A 22,337-nucleotide genomic window follows, 5' to 3' on the forward strand; every position below is an offset into this window, starting at 1 on the left:
CATCTGGAACCTCACCAGTGAGCCAGGACTGCTGGTAAATGATGGAGAGTGGCTTCGCAAGCTCATCTGCCAGCTCCCTCATCACCCTGGGATGGATCCCATCTGGTCCCACAGGTTTATGACTATCCAAGTGGCTCAAAAGTTCTCTGACTGTCTCCTCTTGGATGATGGGGGGACCATTCTATTCCCTGATACCACTGAGCAACCCAAGAGGACAGTTATCCTGAAGGCAAGTCTTCTCACTAAAAACTGAGACAAGGCGTTAGGCACCTCTGCCTTCTCCTTGTCTGCAGTTACCAAGTTCCCTTCAGCATCCAATAAAGAACAAAGGTTGGTTTTACGCTTCCTTTTCAATATTATCTATTAGACCCTTCATATATGTATAAAAATTTCTTTGTTATTCTTTACAAAAGTTGCCATTTTAAGTTCAAACTGTTCTTTAGAGTCCCTAATTTTTCTTAGCAGACCCCTTAAATACTTCCCGAGAGACCTGACCCTCCTTCCAAAGATAATACATCCTTTTTTTATTCCTGAATTCCTCCAAAACCTCCTTGCCCAGCCAGGCTGGACGTTTCCCTCCTCCACTCATCTTTCAGCACACAGGGACAGTCTGTTCCGGTGCCCTCAAGATCTCCATTTTGAAGCACACTCACCCTTCCTGAACTCCTTTGTTTTTAAGGACTACTTCCCAAGGAACTCTTTCAATAAGTCTCCTGAATAGGCCAAAGTCTGCCCTCCAAAAGTCCCGTGTAAAAGTCTCATTAATGTTCCTCTTGACTTCACCAAATATTGAGAATTTTATCATTTCATGCTCACTATGTCCCAAGCAGCCTCCAACCACCACATCTCCCACCAACCCATCTCTATTTGCAAATAACAGATTTAACATAGTCCCTCCCCTGGTGGTCCCACCCACCAGTTGTGACAAAAAGCTGTGCTCCACAAACTCTAAACATTTCCTGGACTGTCTTTTTTCAGCTGTATTAAGTTCCCAGCAAATGTCTGGCAGCTTGAAATTACCAACAAGAGCAAGGGCTGATGATCCAGAAACATTCTCTAGCTGTTTATAGAATGAATTGTGTCACTATTGAGTAAGAAACGGCACAGATTCACAAGAAGTCTGGTTTGCACAGTGCAGCTTTAATAGGAAAATTCTCTCTTTTTATAAACTGTTCCGATACATTTCACCTAATTAATAAAAACACCTCTCTTATAAACAATCTTTGAGGAAAAACAGGAAAACAGAGAGTAGGAAAACACCCACTGCAGGTTTTTTATAATAACAAGCTATCATTGTTTCTCTACAATTCCCAAAAGTTTGTCAAGTCAGCCATGAGAAAGCTTATCTGGTTTTCTCACTCTCTGACCAGGCTGTCACATCCACAGGTCCCCCTTTTTTGTTTAAAGGAGGAGGTGGTGTTTGTAATCCTCTGCGGGGCCCCTTGCAGGAAGGAGAACAAAAACAGCTCCACAGGTTCCTCTAGCAGTTGCTAGTCATCAGTCAGAACCTCAATCAGTTGCCAATTTAAAATGGCCAGAGAGATCAGAACTTGTGATTCCCTCTTACAAGAAATGCATTATCAATCCTAAAATCATTTACTTATTCTAATACAATCTCAATACTAAGTCTAACTTTTCATTAATTTGTTCAAAGAACTGACAGTCTTAGCCTGTCAACAGTCCTTCAGAAGCCAAGAAAGGATGGAATGTTCACTCCCCACTCGTGATTGATGGTCGTCATCTTGATCATCATTTGGAGGTTGCCTGTTGGCCACATGCTGGTTTTGGTGTCACAAACCAGGGTGGACACACCTCGCAGATACCCATCATACTCCAGTATCTGTGGAAACACATGCAGACCCTCTTGCTTCTTCTGGTGAGATCAGCAGTTGCAGGTAAAACCCCATGGACAAAAGGAGACTCATAAAGAAAAGGAAAGGGAAAAGGCTCTTCCCTAAAACTGTGGTGGCCCCAAAATTGCTGTGCATGAAGACTCAAAGAAGAAAAAGAGGATTGTAAGGACTCTTTGTGGGGAGGGGGTGGGGTGGGGGGAAGGTACAAGGTACAGGGGGATGAATGTGTGTATGAATGAAACATGGGCTGGTTATCCCAAATCTGCAAAGTAAGTGTCGAGTCTCCCACTCTGCGGTTCCGTTCTTTCATGAGAAAAACAGCCACTAAAGAGATGAAGTGAAAGATAAAAGGAGTGAGAGAATCCCCCGGGCGTAACTGGGACTGGGTCTCAGGGAAGGGGTGGGACCCCTTGGGGAGGGGAAGACCAGGGTTTTCCAATCCATTGGGAAAGTGGGATAAAAAGAGGAGGAGACCCCTAACATTTTGCTGGATTGAGGGATAAAGATGCCCAAGAGCATCCAGGGTTGAACAACACAGCTGGATTGAGGGATGAAGATACCCAAGAGCATCCAGGGTTGAACAACACTGTTGGACTGGGGGATACCCAAGAATATCCGGGGTTGGCCAATATTTTGAGATTTTATAAAACCTATGGGTGGATATTAACAAGTGACGTGAGAACAAACGTACCTTATTTTTGTATTGTCCTGTAGTGAGTCAAAGTGATTGAGACATATTAAATAAATAAAAGTGAATGATTATGGGGGAATGAAAGCATATGTAATATAGATGGCTTAACTTCATTTTCTGGAGGAAGGTGGATTGTGTGGGATCATATTGGAAAGGAAGGTTGTTTTCATATTGTGAGGAATGTTCAAGCTGTCAGGGGAAATGGATTGTAGCAGGGAAAAGTGGGTGGGGTCCTGGGAAAATGAGATAAGGAGCCAGAGAAGACAGCAGGGACCCTCTGGAAATAGTGTCTCTCCCTGTCCCCAGTTTCTCTGCTCATGCCAGAAGCTCCAGTCTCCCTACCCATACCAGCTTCTCTGCCTAAGCCAAGAGCTTCAGCCCTTCTCACCTATATCGGCCATGATCACTCCCATCCCTGCTGTGGCTTCTCCCCAGCTGACTGCTCCTGCACCTACCTCTGTTTCTTTGTTGATTCTAGCTACACTGTTGAATTCTGCTCCTCCCTCTGTGCCCTTTTGGATCTGGCTTTACAGCCAACTTTCAGCCTGGTCTCTGTTCCCTTGGTGATTTCAGCTCCCTCTGTATCTATGGGAGAGGTTCAAGAAGGAGACAGAGCCCCGGCATGGTCAGGTGTTGTCTCACATAACATGAGTTCTAACGTCATTATAATGCAAGGATTTCATATCGCCAGAGCTTCATAACTCCTCGATGTTTCTCACAGGCAGCTCCTCTAAGCACTGCCTGTTCCTGGTCCTTGCAGCAGTCATCTCACTCCTCTCACTCCAGATCTCACCAGTGCACTCTTTCATACCACTTGCTCTTATTGGCTACAGGTGTGGCCTGTTAAGATCAGGCCTGCTTTTAATCTTTAGTAATTGGTCCAGCTGCAACTCATTGGGGGATAAGATTACCTTCTATACCACCTTCATTTACCCATACAGTATCCCCCTACAGTCAGGGTCCTGGGAGAGGACCAGGGATGCCTGTTTCTGCTGTAGCAGGGGAGCTCACCCTCCCTTAGGAGGAGGCCTGGGGATGGTTAAGAGGGTGTGCCTGGTGAGGGAGTGGGAGGAACGTGGGCTCTGTTTTCTGGGGGATGGATGCTATCTGGAGCATTTAAGAACTTTAAAAGTAGGCCCCCAAGAGGAAGTATTAGAATTTATAGTTCATACTGATGCAGAGAGAACTTATGTAGTAGACGTTCCAGGAGGATGTGGTGTCGGTGGTGAAACAATGGAATGGCGGGGGAAAGAGGAGAAGGGTTTAAAATCCCTGTCATTAAAAATGTAGCAATTAAAGGGGAAACCAAAATAGGGGTAGGAGATGTCTTCTTAGTTCCTGGAGTAGGTGTCAACTTCTTGGGAAGAGACTTACAAATCCAGCTGGGAATGGAGGTTATACCAGAAGAAGAAAGGGCTGTGGACAAACTCTTAGAAATAAACTAGTAGTGTGTACACCTCATATGGTCCAAAATGTGTTAAAATCAAAAAGGAAAAAAAAAAAAAAAAAGGAAAAGAAAAAGCTGGGGAAAAAATGGTTAGCAGACTCTAAGATGTAAAAATGTGAAACAATGCTAACTTAACACTAGAAGTAAAAAAAGTTTGTATCTAGCTCAATTTTTTTGGCAAACAAAAAGGTACAATGTCGTGGTTTGAGAAGAAATGAAGTTTTTTGTGATAGTGTAGTCACGCCAATCAGTGTTCAGATTTTAATATTGGCACCTGGTTTGTCCACTGAGGGCATAGATATGCCTCTGAGAAAACAGGGGTTAAAAGCTGTGAACTCCCAGAAGAATTTCCTTTTTAAGTTCCGGTTTTAAAGACAGCAGACCCTCCCCTGCCCAGCTCTGAGCTGGGCAGGGTGGGGGGAGGGGAGCCATGCGGCCGGAGGGAGGTAGGCCAGGCCTGGGCCGAAGGGTGGAGAAGCACTGCGAGGGCTTCGGGCAGCCATCCCCCATTCCCCCCACCCCGGAGGGAGAGAGAGAGAGCAGACTGTGCCTGTGATAGCGTGGCCAGCATGAAGGAGAAGGGGGGGGAGTGCCCAGCAGAGCAGCCAGCCCTGAGAGTTCATGAACCAAACCAGCAGAGCCTGAGACTTTTAACCCTTCTTGAGATGATAGAAGCCTTGCAAATGCTAATTCCTCCTAGAGTTGATGAGAATGACAAAAATTAAGAAGAATCCTAGGTAGGATGAGATGATGGAGTGGCCTTTAGCTAGATTTTTCTTAGATAGCCATGACAGAACCCTTGAGTTCCTGTGACACAGAGACTGCATTCTAGGGGGAGGCAATAGCTCAGAGCCAAAAGAGTGCGGTGATGTGAAAGTGTGTGAACAGAGACGATAAGTGAGGAGAGTAGTAGTAGTAGTGCCCTCCGTCTTCAAAGAAAAAGAAGAAGAAAATTATCTCTATTCAAGAGACCCCTCAACCCCAACGGGTGAAATTTGGGAGAGACAAGTGTCCCAAAAAGAGAGAGACTGTGCTCTTTTTTAGAACTAGACAAAACATCCTTAAAAAAAAAAAACCCTAAAAACAGCTCTAGTCCATGTGCAGTAGTGAGAACACTAGACATAAAAAAAAAAAAGTCATGATAGCAAATGTTCTCCAAGCAGTACCACACGTGACACAAAAACACAAAAAGTTTTGACTGTTTCCTAAAGAAGTCTGTAGTGCAAGAAAGACTCCTCTCTTCTCGAAAAATTAAGAATTGATTATCTAAAGAGTAGTAACAAAATTAAGAATTTAGTGAAGAGAAGGAGAAGAAATTTAGAAAGTTTTCATCCTGTATTCTGTGTGTGTTTCCTTGTAGTTTTAAGTTAATAAAGGTTTTTTTCCTTCAATCTTAAGTTAGAACCTGCTCTGCTCTGTCTCTGATCACATCTCACAGTAAATACCAAAGAAGTATTCTCATAAAAGCACTAACATTGCGCCAAGCTCAAACAATAACATACCTTAACACATGATTGTTCAGAAATTGTGCAATAGCAAACTGAAGTTCAGGAGGATCTAGCAGAACACGCCCTCCTAGAGAGGGAAAAGATATATTTTGATGGTTCATCCAAATGCTTATTAAAGAAAAAGAGTACCTGGGAACACCAGGATGAAGGTTGTTGGGGTTGTGGGGTGTTTGAGCGCTCTTGTGCGAGCAGCAGAGTCTCGGGGCTGTGGCAGGGGCTGATCCATGTGGGTGGCTCGGCGAGGGAACTTCCAGTGTTTGCCCACCCGGTGGAGGCAGCGCGGGGCGCGGGTTTGTGCGGGGAGCCGCTGGGGTTCGGGAGCTGGATTGGTGGTGCCGGGGTCTCAGAGGGTGTGGGGTTGCCGGACACGTTCACCAGCCCGGCAGAGGTGCTGGGCACGGTTTGCACAGTTTGCCGCTGAGGAGCGGGGCTGGCTGAGTGACGGAGCTGCCGGGGGCGTTGGCTCCCAGCCTGCTGGGGTCCCCAGTCTGGGGCAGCAGCCTCAACCCCAGTAGGTGGTCGAGAGAGAGAAAGAAGGGGTGAAAGGAGGGGTGAGGCATGCCCCAGGGTCCCTGCAGAGGTGGCTGTCTGCGAGCCCCCCCGCTTCCAGAGTGAGCCGCTGGCTCGCCCTTGCCGGGGCTGCTGCGGTGCGGCGGCGGCAGCAGGGAGAAACAAGGGACAGAGCTGAAGGCACTGCTGTGAGTGAAGAGAGAGAGAAGGGGGGGCGGTGTGAGAATAAGCGATAAAACCAAGGCACAGATAGCCTTAATCTCTCGCTAATTCTCAAAACCTCGCCAAGTCGTTTGCTTTTGTTCTCTTAAAGCAAGACTCTTTTTTCCTTTCTTTTTCTTTCTTCTTTTTTCGCTGTTAGGATGGGGGTTTTTGCTCTGAGAAGTTTTTAGAAGAATGGGTCTGTGAAGGCTAAACAGCTAAATAATTACCTCAGAGGGTAAAAGGCAGTAGATGTTAACACTGGCCTGGATTTTTGGTTTTGTTTTTTTGTCGTTTTGATTTGGTTTGGGTCTTTTGCGTTTCTTGTTTGTTTGTTTTGGGGTTTGTTTTGGGGTTTTGTTTGTTTGTTTGTTTTCGAGGTTTGGGGGTTTCTTTTTTGTTTTGTTTAACTAATTGTGGCTCACAAGAAGAGGAATTTGCCTCTGAGTTTTCCCTTCAGTGCTGTTGAGGCTTCCTGCCTTAGCAAGAAGGCAGCATCCTAAGCACGGCAAGTCCCTTTTTCTCTAGGAGAACTGTCCTTTACATTGTTAGCATTCAGAATCACATAATCACGAGTAATGATTATATGCAGGTGCTTTTATTGAAGAGCTCTGGGTGTCAGGGGTACAAACTCAAATCTGACTCTGACATAGGTTGGGGATGGATATGCTTTTATATTCTATCGTTATTTAACTTTCATGTTAATTATTGAACTTACATTGTTCCATTGTATACATAGATTTCAGCCAAGCATGGCCACCTTAGACTAGGAACATACAGTTTCTCATTGTTCTTCTTATGATTATACAATAACTATTTTCATTACTAAACAATCATCACATCTAGCAATTATACTACTTAAGCAGGTGAAACACAAGGCTTAACATTTCAGAGTTTTATCTTAGCATTTCTCCAGGGCCCCACTATCAACGTGATCCCAAGAGCTGAACAGCCTAGTGCAGCTGAAGACCCAGCTGGGCACAAAAAGAACAAGCAGATGTGGCCAAAAAAAAAAAAAAAAACCCAAAAAAACCAACTTGTTGCTAAACCCAGAAAGTTTTGAACAATGCTAATGGCAAATCCTGATGTAGAGCTGCCTTTCTTCCAGTCACGCTTCCTGTGCTATTAAAAAGTCCTTTTCAGGTACTACTGACAACTGAGGCAGCAATCCGAGCCAAGGGAAAAGAGAGTGGATCCAGGCCAGCAGAATCAAAGGAGCTGTGAAGGAACCTGAGGAGTGGACTAGCACATTTAAACTGGGTGATACCAAATTGACTCTTAATTGGGGACTGGGTGGTAATGAACTGGGAGGACCCAAATGATCCAAGGAATGTACAAAGAATCACAGCTAATTGAGAAACAAGGCCAAGCTTTTATCAGTGCTTTCAAGTGCCATCTGAGACACATCAGATACCCGCTTTGGGGAGGAATACTTCCACTGCAAACAGGAGGGTCAGGACAATTTCAGTCAGAGAATTCTCGTGTTCTGGCCTTAGCTTGTGATTTATACAAAGAGGAAGAGGAATTACAACTTCCATCAGTGCCATACCATATCCCCTGTTTGCTTCATCCTTATACCAGACATGCTGGGTTAAAATGCTGGGTTAAATGTAAATGTTTAAATTGTGGGGAAAGTTGGTATTGTAGTTCACACAATCAATGCTCTCGTTGCAGGAAGTGTCGAGTACCAAATCTATCCCCTGTCCAGACAGAACTCAAAACAACTGAAATAATAACTTTGTTTTGTGGATGGGAATTATTAGTGCCTGTTGAGTGGGAGATACCTGAGGAATGGTGGGAAACCACAATTATGGAGTGTCAAAAACGATTTGCCTGGAAATTAGCAAAAAAGGGGTGACAAGGAGAAGAGGGCAAGACTGGATTGGCCACTGTACTCGCCACCGAGAAGATCAGATACCCCTGCTGTGGGCAGCACCCCCATAGGCATGGCAGGTGGGGGTATAAGCCATACCAGACCTCTGTTATTCCTTTTTCTGTCACTCATCTTCTGTCTTTTCCCTTTAGGGATACCAGCAAAATCGTGTCACAAATGCTATCAAAAGCATTACATGGAAAGAAATCAAAGTTCCTCTTTTATTACACACACCCATGTCAGCAGTCACTGCTATGACCCATCCAAATTAAGTACCTGCATGCAAAATGGGGGAAATACTGCATTGAGAGAAACTTAGGAAAAAGTGGGAATAGATTGGGAAGTGAATGTCCAAAAGGGAAGAGATGGATTTGTTTCATATTTGCCCTTAAGGGTGGAGTCCAAGATTTGGTAAAAGAACAATCAGTAAACAAAAAGGTAAAACCAGCACAGCAATCTAACTCTGTATCAGCCCCAATCAATATGCTGAATCGTATTATAGGACTCCAAACAGTTGTAGAGATAATAAACATAACCAGCTGCGCATTAGAATTAACAGCCAAACAAAACTCATAATGTATCAGAAGGGATTGGCTTTAGACGATCTACTGGCTAAAGAAAGTGGTGTTTGTGGAAAATTTAATATATCAGGTTGCTGAAAATAGGTGATCCCAAGGAAAAACAGCCCATGTACTGGTCCAAAATTGGGACCCAATGTTGAAAACACTAGCTGGTGGGATAATGCATTGGGGATAGAATGGTGGAAGAAATTAGGCTTCTTCCTTTTTTGTGCTACAGCTGCTTGGATATTTCTTTCATGTTTGATTCCTTTTTTTATTCAGCTAATTACCAGCAAAGTCCAAAGCATAAGAAATATTGCTCAAGCCAAATGATTTATAAAGAATAAGAGGAGGATTTGTTATTAATGCGTATTATAGTATTGGCTTCTCACAAATATTAAAATGAATGCTATATGTACAATGTTATAATAACTTTGCTTTTATTTCTGCTATTAACAAAACCTTAGACATAGTAGTGGTGGTAGCTGATCTAGTTAGGAGTGAACTGTCTGTTTGGTAGGGATAACATCCAGTGAACACGGCATGAGCACCCTGCTGTTGATATGCCAACTATCAGCATCTGCCATCTGAAGAAAGTGTGGACCAAGGCCCAGAGTGGAAGTGATCAAGAGAGGGAACCAAAACCACAGCCAAGAAACACACGTGCTCTAAAAAGGCAGGCCAGGGAGGAGTCATGCAAAATAGCTCCTAGAATATGTAAACTACCTTATGGATATGCATAAGGGTCTCTGAGTGTGCAACAGACTGATGTAATGGAAGAGGTATTTAAGGGGTATCCCAACAGTAAGTGTGCTCTTGGCTGAGTGCCAAGATGCACCCAGCCACAATCTTTGCTTTACTGACTCTGTTTCTTATTGTCCTTTATTAAACTTTTAAATTTTAACAGGAAAGTGAACCGTGTTTTTCGCAAGAAGCCAACCCATTTCCTGTTTACCTTAGAAATGTTTTTAAGCCTATTAGCTTGTGCCACACAATGCTGGTATTACCTCTAACACCAATCACTCTTATTTTCACCCCACATGGTCCTGCTACAATGCATCTTTCACAGGTCTAATTCTCTGAAATAACTGGTCTTTTTATAAGGCCATCTTTTGAGACTTGTTGAAACTTGTTTCCAGTTCAATCTCTCCACAATGTCAACTCTGTTCCATGGCCTTCCTAAGCCAGCACAGCTGATCTCAGAATTTGCATGGACATGGACAAGACTGTGTGAGCTTTCTGCCAGGTTTTGGGAATACTTTACAAATCCATTTCTCACATCCCTGGGCTCTCCCGTCCCAGCGCTGTTCCCAGGGGGTCCCGCAGCTCCAGGGGGGTCAAAGGGGAGGGGGCAGAACCCCCGGGATGGGTCAGGGCACAAAGGGGGTTCAGGCCTGGTGCTCAGGGGGGGTTGGTACATGAGGGAGGGCCCAGTCCCAGTGCACAGTGAGGAGGGGGTCAGTGCTGGAGTGGGGGTCGGGGGGACTGAAGGAGGTGTGGGTGTTGTTTTTGGGGGGATCCCCGCACACCCTGGGGCGGGGTCAGTGCTCAGCAGCGGAGCCGCGCCACTCGCAGTCACTGGCCGGGATCGGGGGTGTCGGGGTGGAGGTGGGAGTTTCCCAGGGACCCCCCTGGACCCCAAACCACAGCCAATGTGAAAAACAAAGTTCACTCTTTGAAATTTGTAAAAGTTTAATAAAGGATATGAAAGGTTTTTTGGCACTTAGCCAAAGAACTCGCCCTTAACTTAAGCCATCATTCTCCAGCTTGCATTCCCCTGCAGGGGTGCAAATATATTCCTGACTTTAGACAATATTCAAACATTCCTGGGAAGTTTGGATGTTCCAGGAACTCTTGCTTGGTTTTAACCTCTGACTTGTCTGCAGGACATTTTGTAGATTGGGTCCATGTATTTGATTTCTTCTCCTGGTTCCATCCTGTTGTTTCACACCCCCTGATCAATTCATAAATTCTTCTCAGGTTTGTGTCACTGTTATCACCTGGAGAGGCCAGTCCGCAGGTGTGAGAAACAATGTAATTGGTTGCTTAAAATATCTTCATGTTTCCATTGACATGAATTCTCATTTTCTGAGGCAACTGCTCACACCAGAGAAAAGGCCTGTGATGTTATCTGGCACTGGCTCACCTGTTTTGCCACTCTGAGCCTTCCTGACACCATCAAAATGGACCATGGACCTGCCTACATCTTGGAGTGAGTTTGTAACTTCTTGCAGCAATGGGGTGTGCCTCACAATACGGGCATTCCCCGCTCTCCCACAGGGCAAACTATTGTCAAGTGTGCCCATAGAACCCCAAAGACCATGCTTGAAAAACAAAAAGAGGGGGAGTTGTGGTGCCCTCATGACAGACCAGCTAAAGCCCTTTATGTCCTCAGTTTATAAAACTGGGATGAGATGGGACAGACTGCATGTGACAGACAGCATTCCTTCAACACAAAGGCTCATCTAAGACCTCCAGTGCTGGTGAAGGACTTACTGACTGGACAATGGAAAGGACCCCTGGGCTTACTGACATGGGGAAGGGGCTGTGCCTGTGTCTCCACAGTGTCTCCATGTGGAGTGGGCTCCATCACGCTGTGTGGCCTTTTGTCCCACCATCCTGATCCCGTGTGTATATAGCTGCTACAATTTAGGCATATGTTACCAATTTTTAAAAGTTGTTAAAGTTATTCTTGTTGTCCCTGTTATTAATGTTTTAGGAGTTGTTTAGGTTTTTCTTAGAATGTTTTTGTTGCCTAAAGAAAAGGAAGGGCATTATGTGGAATGTGGGGTGATATTTCCTAAAGTTGTTAAGGCTTATGCCCACAGAGGCCCTGTGGGGAAGGCACAGCTGCAGGCTGGACGGTTGGAGGTTGGTTGGGGGGTGAGAGGCAGTTATGAGGAGCAATGCATGGACAGCACATGAAAGGGAAGCTGATGGGGTGATAGGACCTGTGGACAGCAGACTGCAGCTGAGCCAGCCAATGGGTGCCCTTCTTCTCTTGAGTTCTGGTTTTGTCAGGTTGAGAGTAAAGGTATAAAAGGAGAGTGATTTCTACAATAAAGCAAACTCCTTCGGATGCACAAGGCCATCCCTGTCTCTTTGTTTCCCATTGCTACAGCTTAGTGCTGTGTGAAACTGTGAATGGGAAATGAGGAGAGTGGGAAGTGGATGTTTATGTCCTGTGTCTTGTGTGACTGATGGGTGTAGCTGCTGAGTGAATGAGATGTACTGCAGGACAAAACAAACAAGGAGCTTTGAGCCACACTTCCACTTTTTAGGTGACCAAGACAGCCAGAGAAAAGCAAAGCATTTGTTTTGTACATGAATAAAAATTTTAATAAAGATTTTGTGTTGTCTGTATGAATGTAATTTTGTCTTTAAGTTACAGACTTGGATGTGATCCTTGGGTATGGTGTGAGTGTAAAATCTGTCATGAGAGGTGGCATTGCACAGCCACACAAAAGAGTGCCTGGGGCTGGGAGTGGGAAAGAGTGGAACTGAGAGACAGGAATTGGGCATTGCATTTTTTAAATTTTCTGTAGGAAATAGTGTGTGGGAAAACAGCATTTATTTTACCGAGCCTGAACAGTACCTGAGAAGGACTGGGAAAATATATGTGAAAGGTGTAGAGTCAGATTTGCCTGGAAGTTAAGAAAGAAGGAAAAAAAGGTGTGCAGACAGTGCCGGGATAAGCCGAGAAAATGGGACATAAAGCAAGCAAAGAGAAAACCCCCAGGGGAAAGGGGAGCAGGGAAACATCAATGGATATACCTCCAGATAGCCCCCTAGGGATAAAATTGGCACAGTGGGTATATAACCCTGACACAAAGAATGAAAATAAAACCAAAATGATTGATTACTATATAATGAAATAGACTCATCAGGAGATAAGATCTGATCATTTATCATTGATCTGATCTGGCCAAAAGAGTTCCTTTGAGGGGTGGATGTGCCAAACTTTGAATATTCATGTGAATTCCAAAGAACCAGCCAGTCAGGAAAAAACCGATTCTGCTGCCAGTTGGAAGGGTGAGGCTTCCCTGGAGAAGGAGAACACATTTAAATGAAAAGAAGTGAAAAACTGGGACCCCTTAGAGTATCTGCCCCCTCCATATCCTCCAGCACCCGATGCCCTCCCTGCACCTCCTGATGGAGGCAGCCAGAATACCTGGGGCAGAGCGATCCAGCGAGAGGAATGGAAAAATGAGAACCAAGCAGTGGCACTAAACCCCCTCTGGGAAGTGCCCTTGGGTGGGGCATGCGGGGAATCGGGTTTGTCACTGCCCCACTTAATTCCTCTGAAGTGAGAGCACTTTAAAAGGAATTACAAGTTCTGTGTGAAGATCCGATTGGATTAGCAGAACAAGTAGACCAATTTTTGGGACCCAATGTTTATAACTGGGACAAAGTGCAATCTATATTTAACCTTTTGTTTACAGCAGAGGAAAGACAAATGATCTGAGCAGCAGGGACGTGGATTTGGGAGAGGGAACATGCACACCACGGACCCCATGGGGAGATGAAAATGCCCTGTAATGCCCTAATTGGCACATCCATGACCCTGGGGGAAGGCAAAACATGGAAGATTATAGAGCATTAATTATCAGGGGAATTTGGGAGGCTGCTCCACCAACTCAGAATGCCCATAAGGCATTTGCTGAACAACAAAAGAAGGACTAGACTCCAACTGAATGGCTGGAGAGGTTAAAAAGAAATACAATCCTCAGGTATAGACTGATACAATAGCTGGACAAGCTTTATTGAAGATAACCTTTGTCACTCATGCTTGGCTGGATACAAGGAAAAGCTGGAAAGACTGGGGGAATGGCGGGATAAGGGATTGAATGACCTGATAAAAGAAGCCCAGAAGGTCACTGTACGGAGGGAGGGATGAGGAGAAAGCCAAGGGGAAAGCAAAGATAATGGCAGCCACTACTGCTGAGGGGAACCAGCGTGCAAGGACCCACCCCCTGTGGAACTGACTCTGTCAGGGCACGGCAAACGGGAGCAGGGGGAGGACAATGGGACCAGAGCTCCTGGGGGAGAGGCCCTAAAAGTGAAAAGGGCAACTGAACAACTGAGGCTCAATATGTCACCAGTGCAGGGAAATTGGGCATTTGAGGTGAAACTGCCCACAGAAGGAAAGGGACCTGAAGGTTTTTGAGGAGGCTTGAGAAATGATCTGCTGTACCCATGGTGGAAAGCTGCCTCATTCACCCCCCCAGCCCGCCACTGAGTGTCCCTGAGTGTCCCCAGAGTGTCTTCAGAGTGTCCCCGGTGACATCACCCCAGGAATTCCCATCAGGATTTAGGGCAATTTTAATGAAAATTCCCAGAAAATTCCCCAAAATTGTCTCAAATCTCTGGCAGGGAGGAGGGAGTAGACAGGTGACTCCAGTGATGTCCCCAGTGATTTCACCACCCTTGATGACATCACAGTGGTGACATCACTGTCCCTGCAGCAGCATTGGGATGTCCTCGATGGCTTTTTGGCACTGCTCAGCCACCGCATGGCCACTGGGGCCACCAGTGTCACCAGCGTGACTTGAGAGAAGCAAGCTGATGTCCTCAAGTGTCCCCACTAGGTGACGCGTAGCCAGGCGGGCACGGGCCTCCCACAGCAGCTCGGCATTGGCCACCGCAGCCACCAAGGCCTCGGGGACATCAGGGGATGCCTGATTTGTCCCTTCAGGGTGGCCTCGATGTCCCCGAGCTGGCGCTGCAGCTCCTGGGGGTACACCATGGCTCTGTCACACGCGGCCACCAAGCGCTTCAGCAGCCTCAGGGCTGCTTCTGCCTTCTTTCCCCTCCTGTAGGCCCCCTCTGCCATGCTGGTGGTCACCACAGCCTCTTCCTTGGCCTTGGTGGCTGCTACCACCTCACTGGTGGCTGCTGCCATCCGGTCCTCATGCGCGGCCACCACTGAGGCCACCTCCTCCTTGTCCAGGGCCAGAAGCGGCTGCCAGACCTCAGCCACCAGGTTGTGCAGAGATGGCTCCCAGCGGGTGGCCTTGTCCTGCAGGTCCCTGGCCCGGGTGTTGGCAGTGGCCGCAGTGGTGGTCTCCCTGGTGGCCGTGTCCCTGCAGGCATTGCGGAGCTCGGTGGCCTTTTTGGCCAGCTGGGCCCAGCTGTCCTCGAGCTTGGCCACCGAGCCCCGCCAGGCACTGGCTGCAGCTGTCACATGGGCCCAGGTGGCCCCCAGGTTGGCCCTAAAGGCAGCCAGGGCCTGGCCCAGGGAGGTGTCACCGTGGTGGCCCAGGGTGCCCTGGAGGTCACTGATGAAGGTGTCCAGGGCCATTTGCAGGGATCTTGGGGACACGCCCAGCAGCACGTCCCCATCCGGCCCAGCGACGGTGGCTGCCAGCTCACCCAGGGTGGCCACCACGTCCACCAGCGCCTCCAGCAGCTGTGGAAGGGACAGGGGAAGTGGCAGGGACCTGGTGGCACTTGTAGCCTCCTGGGATGTCCCCTATCCCCTCCTGGGGTTCCCCTTTGTCCCCTCCCTGGAGGCCTCTGCTGTCCCCTCAGTCCCTTCTTCAGCCCCTGGTCCCCTCTGCCACACCCCGCCACCGCCCCGCTTTCTCCCCCTCAGCACCCTCAGTCCCTTCCACCCCTCTGTCACCTTCCCCCTTCCTGCCACGCCCCTGTTCCCTCTGCGATCCCCTGTCCCCTCTCCCCCCACCCCCCCCACCCCCCACACCGGGATTGTTGTACCTCACGGGGCTCCATGGCCTCAAGGGACAGGGCAGGGACACGCCCGAGGGACACTCGGGTGGCACGCAACACCAACACCGTGGCACAGCCGGCAGTAAACAGGAACAGGTGACGTCAACACCCTGGCCCCGCCCCCCCACCTGAGGGGTGCCATCCCCCTGATGGCCCCCACAGCACCCTGATGTCCCCTCAGGTTCCCCACATGGCCCAGTGTCCCCTGAGTGTCTCCAACAGGACCCCAATGTCCCCTCAATGTCCCCAACAGGGCCATGTCGTCCCCCAACACACCCCCAGTATCCCCTCAGTGTCCCCAACAGGGACTCAATGTCTTCCCTGATGTCCCCAACAGGAGCCCAATGTCCCCAGCATTCCCTCAGGGCACCCAACAGAGCCCAAATATCCCTCCAATGTCCCCAACAGGCCTTGATGTCCCCCCCATATCCCCAACAGGGCCCAAATGTCTCCTGATACCCTGCTGGGGACACTAGGGGACACTGGGATGCTGTTCTGGACACTGTGGGGACATCAGGGCCACTGTGCTGACCCAAAACAGGACAGGGGATGTCAGGGTGGCCTGGGGGTCCCCAAGGGAAGGACACGGGGGCGTCCCCAAGGTCCCCAATGTCCCTCAGAGTGTCCCCATGCCCTGGCAGTGACAGTGCCACCACCATGTCCCTACCCTGTCCCTACCCCTGTCCCACCAGCGCTCTATGGGCTGCCTCCAGCCTCCGCGTCACCTCCTCGTGACCCACCCCCCATGTCCCCGAGGCCACTATGATGTCCTTGAGTTCCTGGGCAGCTGTGGGGAAGCCCTGTTCCCGTGTCCCCCAGGGTGTCACCCCCCTGTCCTGGGTGACAGCATCCACCAACTTCCCCAGCGCCTGCGTCACCTTTGTCAGCGGCCCCAGGACAACCGCGCTGTCCTTGTTGGTGTCTGCAGCGGCCTTGGCGCTGGCCCTGGTGGCCGCCACCTGCTGGGCACGGTCATGCAAGCTCAGGGCCATGTCCCGCTGGTGGCCCGCAGCAGTGGCCAGGTGACGCCGTGATGTCCCCAAACGCCACAGGGCCACCTCGCAGGACACGGCCACCACAGTCAGGGCCCGCAGCAGGTGACAGTCCTCGGTCACCCCCAGGGTGGTGCGGACAGAGTCCAGGGACACTGCAAGGACATGGGGACACCGGACATGTGGCACCAGGGACACGGCAGTGCCACCTGTCTAGTGGCACCAGAGTGGTGGCCCCAGGGACAGAGCAGTGCCACCAGTTCCAGCCCAGTGCTACTAGCCCAGTGTCCCCAGGACTACCCTGGTGTCACCACCCCAGTGTCACCAGCTCCATCCCAGTGCCACCAGTTCTGTCCCCTTGTCACCAACCCAGTTGCAGGACCAGTGTCCTCAGTCCTGTCCCAGTGCCACCATCTCAGTGTCCCCAGTTCCATCCCAGTGCTTCCAGTTCAATCCCAGTGCTTCAAGTGTCAGGCCAGTGCCACCACCCCATTGTCCCCATACCATTATCACCATCCCAGTGTCACCAGATCCATCCAAATGTCACCATCCCAGTGTTCCCAGTGCCACCAGCTCCCTCCCAGTTTCCCCAGTCCTGTCCCACTGTCCCCCATCCTCTCCAAGTGTCCCTGTCCCAGTGTTCCCAGTTGTGTCCCAGTGTCACAAGTTCCATCATTGTGCCACCAGCCCAGTATCCCCAGTATCCCCGTCCCAGTGTCACCAGTCATCTCCCACTGTTGCCAGTTCCAGCCCAGTGTCCCTGGGCTTGTGTCACCATCCCAGTGCCAACAGGGTTGCTCTGGTGTCACCACCCCAGTGTCCCCAGGGCTGTCCTGGTGTGACCAACCCAGTGTCACCAGTCCTCTCCCAGTGCTACCAGCCCAGTGCCACCATCCCTGTGTTCCCAGTTCCCTCCCAGTGTCACCAGTCGTGTCCCTGTGCTACCAGCCCAATCTCCCTAGTTCCCTCCCAGTGTCCCCAGTCGTGTCCCTGTGTCCCCAGTCCCATCACAGTGTCCCCAGTCCCCTCCTGATGTTCTCATCCCAGTGTCCCCTCCCAGTGTCCCCAGTGCCACCAACCCAGGGAGTCATCCCAGTGTCACCAGTCCCATCCCAGTGTCACCAGTGCCACCCATGGCACTAGCCCAGTGTCACCAGTTCAATCCTAGTATCCCCAGTTTCGCCCCAGTGTCCCCCATTCTGCCCCAGTGTCCCCATCCCAGTGTCACCAGTCCCACCCCAGTTTCCCCAGTCCTGTCCCAGTGTTCCCAGCTGTGTCATAGTGTCATGAGTTCCATCCCAGGGCCACTAGTTCTATCCCACTGTCACCACCCAATTGTCCCCAGGGCTGCCTTAATGCCACCAGCCCCGTGTCAACATTCCAGTGTCACCAACCCAGTGTCCCCAGTTCCATCCCAGTGCCACCACACCTGTATCATCATTCCAGTGCCACCAACCCAGTGTCCCCTGTTCCATCCCAGTGCTCCCACTGCCAGCCCAGTGCCACCGCCCCATTGTCCCCATACCAATGTCACCATGCCAGAGCCACCACCGCATTGTCCCCATACCAATGTCACCATCCCAGAGCCACCGCCCCATTGTCCCCATACCAATGTCACCATGCCAGAGCCACCACCGCATTGTCCCCATACCAATGTCACCATCCCAGAGCCACCACCCCATTGTCCCCATACCATTGTCCCCATACCAATGTCACCATCCCAGTGCCACCGCCCCATTGTCTCCATATCACTGTCACCATCCCAGTGTCACCAGTCCTGTCCCAGTTTCCCCAGTCCTGTCCAAGTGTCCCTGTCCCAGTGTAACCAGTTCCATCCCAGTCTCCCTGTCCTGGGGCAGGGGAAGGTCTCTACTGGTCAGTAGGGCTCCATACTGGTCTGAACTGGTCTGTACTGGTTTTCTGCATCCCCTGCTGCCCCATGATGCTCTACACTGGTCCATACTGGTCTATACTGGTCTGAACTGGCCTATACTGGTCAGGGCAGGGGAAGGTCTCTCTTGGTCTGTAGATATTTATATTGTCCATACTGGTCTGAACTGGTTTATACTGGTTCATACTGGTCTGAACTGGTCCCCACAGCTCTCTACTGGTCCATACTGGTCTATACTGGTAAGGACAGGAGAAAGTCCCTCCTGATCTGAACTGCCTCCCACTGTTCTATAAAGATGTATACTAGTCTGAACTGGTTTATACTGGCCTAAACTGGTTCATAATGGTCTATACTCCTCCATACTGCCTCCCACTGCTCTAAACTGCTCCTTACTGCTCTATACTCATCCATGCTGGTCCATACTGGATTATACTGGTCCATGCTGGTTTTTTACTCACACACGGCCACGCACAGCACCATCAGCCCCATGGTCAGCCCGTGCCCAGCCCGCAGCCAGTGCTGGCACTGCCGTGCCCGTCGCTCCTCACGCTCCAGTTGCGCTGCCGCCTCCTCAGCCTTGGCCCCGAGCTGCCGCAGCCGCTGCTCGTCCTCGTCCCCCAGGGTCCCCCGGGCCATTGCCGGGCCCACCGCAGCCTGCCGGGCCCCCTCCAGCCCCTTCAGAGCCGCCTGGGCCTGGCTCAGCGCGGCCTCGGCCTCAGCCAGTGCCGTGGGGACGCTGTCCGGTGTCCCCAAGGCCTCAGCCAGGGCCACCAGGGCCACCCGGGCCCTGTCTCGTGCAGCCACCGCTGGGGCCACCTCGGGAGTGAGGGCAGGGGGGGACACCTGGGGACAAGAAAGGGCGGTTAGGGGGGTGGGGGAGGGATTGGGGGGGTTCAGGTGGGGGTGGTTTGGGGGGGTCCCAGGTGGGATTTGGGGGTTCTGGGGGAGATTTTGGAGGGTCCTGAGGGGTATTCAGGGGTGACCCGGGGGGGTTGGGGTGTCTCAGGCAAGGTTTTTGGGGCGTAGGGGACCCCAGATGAAGTTTGGGGGATCCTGAGGGCACTTTTGGGGGCCCTGGAAGGATTTTGGGGGGAGTCCAGGTGGGGTTTTGGGGGTCCCAGGCGAAGAGGGGACACAGCACAGGGGAGTCAGGGTGGACACAGAGATCAAGGGTGTCCCGGGTGAGGCTTCCAAGAGACTGAAGGGGACCCAGGTGAGATTTTGGGGCTCTCCGTTGAGGTTTTGGGGCTCCCAGTTGAGGTTTCCCAAAGATCTGGAGTTTCCCAGCTGGCCAGGTGAGGATTTGGGGAGCCCCAGGGATCCAGGTGAGGGTCTCAAGGGACTCCCAGGTGAGAATACTCAAGGATTTGGGATTTCCCAGGTGTCTCAAGTGAGGCTTCAGGGAGGTTTTGGGGTTCCCAGGTAGCCAGCTGAGATTTTGGGGGGTTCCACCTGAAGCCCCCCAGGAATTTGGGGAGTCCCACTCCCCTTTTCGCCATTCCCGCCCCCTCTGAAATCACCCGACTCCGGATCTTTCTACTTCCTTTTTCCCTCCCGGCTGCAGCCCTGGCCCTGGGGATTCCCAAACTTCACTAAATCCCCCCCAAATCCTCCCAAATCCCCCCAATCCCCTCGGGTGCCTGCTGTGGGCTATCCCGGGGTTTTGGGGTTCCCACCTTGAGCTCCATCCCCGTCTCCATCCAGAGGCTGCGTCTGGAGCTCTGAGGGCAGAGGGCGTCGAGGCTGGGAGGAGGGAGGGCCCCACGCCCTGATCCTCCCCCGAGGGGCAGAACTGGCCCTGCCGGACCTCAGGGAACCTTTCGGGGCTGCCTTTAACCCCTTGGGGCCCGGATCCATCCCCCAGGGCTCCATTTCCCTGCCAGGACCCCATTGACCCCTCAGGGCCCTGATTTCCCCTGCCAGGATCCTGATTTACCCCCATTCACCCTTTCAGGACCCCACTTACCCCTCAGGGCCCTTATTTATCCCTTTGGGACCCATTTTCCCCTCAGGACCGCATTTATCCTTCCCGGACCCCATTGACCCCCTCAGGGCCCATTTATCCCTGCCAGGACCCTGATTTGGAATTGGTTTTGGGGATCGTTTATGAAGATCCAGCAGGATTCGGGGTTTGGGAATTGGGATTGTTTGGGGACCCAGGACTGGAGATCTTTTAGGATCGGATTTGGGGTATCTGGCAGCATTTGGGAACTGGGATCCAAGATTTGGGATTTGAGAGGATTTAGAATTGGTTTTCAGTGTCCAGTAGGATTTGAGATCTGGGCTTTGGGACTGTTTGGGATCCAGGGTTGGAGATCATTTGGGACTGTTCCTTGGGTTCCAGCAGGATTTAGGATCTGGAATTTAACACTGCTTGGGATCCAGGATTTGGGGTACTTTTGGGATTGCTTGGGATCCAGAATTTGAGATCATTTAGGACTATTCCTTAGGATCCAGCAGGATTTGGGATCTGGGGCTTGGGATTGTTTGGGATTTGTTTTGTCTATTCAGCAACATTCAGGATCTGGGATATTTTGGGATCCAGGATTTGGGATTTGAGATAATTTGGGTTTCTTCCTTGAGATCCAGCAGGATTTGGGATCATTTGGGAACCCTGGGGCCCCAAAGCATCCCCCCAATGTCCCCAAGGGGTCCCTTTTTCTGCCCTTCCCAGGCTCTCATTGATGGCCCCGCCCCTTTGCCCATGACCTGTTTCAAGCCTGCACAGGCCCCGCCCAGTTTTGTTTCCTTCCAGGCCCCGCCCCTCTCCACACCCCATTCATTGTCCACCCCCTCAGGCCACGCCCCCTCTACTCCCCATTGGCTCTTGCTCCCGCTTCTTTGCCCAGGCTCCCATTCCTCACCCTCCCCAATCCCCGCCTCTCTCCACTCTGCTGTTTCCCATTGGCCAAATCATATGGCCCCGCCCCTCTATGGGCGTGGCTACAGCACCAATCAGCGTTTCTTGATGGGCTCTGCGCAGTGGGGGTGGAGCCAGCCAGGGGGAGGGCCTGGGGGCGTTGGGGCAGGGAGGGGTCAATGAATGGGGGAGCCTGGGGGGTTCCAAGGGGGGGCATGGTGTGATGGGGGTCCCATGGATTGGGGAGTCCTGGTGAGTGGGGGGTGTCTGGTGAGTGTGGGGGATCCCATGGATGGGGAAGGGGAGGGGAGTGTGGGGTCCTGGCGTACAGGGGGGTTCATGGACCAGGGGAGTCCAAGCACATTTAGGGATTGGTGAAGGGGGGGTCCCAGTGTGTGGGGTCCTTAGTAAATTGGGGGGGTCCCTAGTGATAACAGGGATTCCTGGCTGATAACAGGGGGGATGACAGGACCGAGCCCCAAGGGATCCCCACAGTGCTGGGGACCCCCCTGTGCCCCTCCTGCATTTGGGGTCCGCCCAGTCCGGCTCTTCAGCCCCCCCAGACCCGTCACTATTCCCAGGGGATCCCGCAGCTCCAGGAGGGGTCAAAGGAGAGGGGTCAGAACCCCCATGATGGGTTGGGGGGCACAAAGTGGGGTCCGGGCCCAGTGCTTGGGGGGGTCGGTACACAAGGGGGGCTCAGTCCCAGTCCTGGTGCTCGGTGAGGCATTGACCCATGCATGGGAACATCCCAGTGGCTGGTGGCACCTGAGTGTCCACAAGTCTCCCCAGTGATGTCACTGTCCTGATGACATCACAGTGGTGACATCACTGTCCCTGCAGCAGCCTCAGGATGTCCTCAATGGCACTTTTGCCACTGCTCAGCCGCGTGGGCTGCTGGGGCTACTGGGGCCAATGCGGCCACCATAGCGACTGAAGAGGACTTTGTGGATATCCCCAAATGTCCTCAGCAAGTGATGCATGAACAGGTGGGTGCTGGCTTCCCATAGCCACTTGGCTTCTGCCACTTTGGCCACCAAGGCCTCGGGGACATCAGGGGATGCCTCATTTGTCCCCTCCAGGTCAGCCTCGATGTCCCCGAGCCAGCGCCGCATCTCCTGGGGAAACGCGGTGACTTTGTCACACGTGGCCACCAAGCGCTCCAGTGGCCCCAGGGCCGCCTCTGCCTGCCGTCCCCTCCTGGTAGCCACCCTCACCCAGC

At 51.1% G+C, this 22,337-nt stretch overlaps 1 protein-coding gene and 1 long non-coding RNA gene across 4 annotated transcripts; one reads left to right on the forward strand and one right to left on the reverse strand.

Annotated features, from left to right (window-relative positions):
- Positions 1-1,119: 1,119 nt before the first annotated feature.
- Positions 1,120-19,996, reverse strand: LOC132340578 (uncharacterized). Of its 3 annotated transcripts, none has more exons than XM_059871651.1 (4): positions 19,932-19,996; positions 18,714-19,098; positions 15,361-16,519; positions 1,120-1,840 (listed from the first exon to the last, which is right to left on the reverse strand). In XM_059871651.1, the coding sequence occupies exons 1-3, from the start codon at positions 19,953-19,955 to the stop codon at positions 16,047-16,049; spliced, it is 882 nt and encodes a 293-aa protein (XP_059727634.1). In that variant the 5' UTR covers positions 19,956-19,996; the 3' UTR covers positions 1,120-1,840; positions 15,361-16,046. The 3 variants fall into 3 exon arrangements, with proteins under 3 accessions (XP_059727634.1, XP_059727633.1, XP_059727635.1); XM_059871650.1 differs by lacking the exon at positions 1,120-1,840 and adding an exon at positions 11,956-12,686; XM_059871652.1 differs by lacking the exons at positions 1,120-1,840; positions 18,714-19,098; positions 19,932-19,996 and adding an exon at positions 13,377-15,052 and having other exon boundaries at positions 15,361-16,031.
- On the forward strand, positions 4,217-9,334 carry LOC132340644 (uncharacterized). Its single transcript, XR_009489961.1, has 2 exons — positions 4,217-4,437; positions 7,354-9,334. It is a non-coding gene; the product is annotated as an uncharacterized LOC132340644 (long non-coding RNA).
- Positions 19,997-22,337: the final 2,341 nt, after the last annotated feature.

The sequence above is a fragment of the Haemorhous mexicanus genome, chromosome 32 (genome assembly GCF_027477595.1).
Source record: "Haemorhous mexicanus isolate bHaeMex1 chromosome 32, bHaeMex1.pri, whole genome shotgun sequence".
Lineage (NCBI taxonomy): Eukaryota > Metazoa > Chordata > Aves > Passeriformes > Fringillidae > Haemorhous > Haemorhous mexicanus.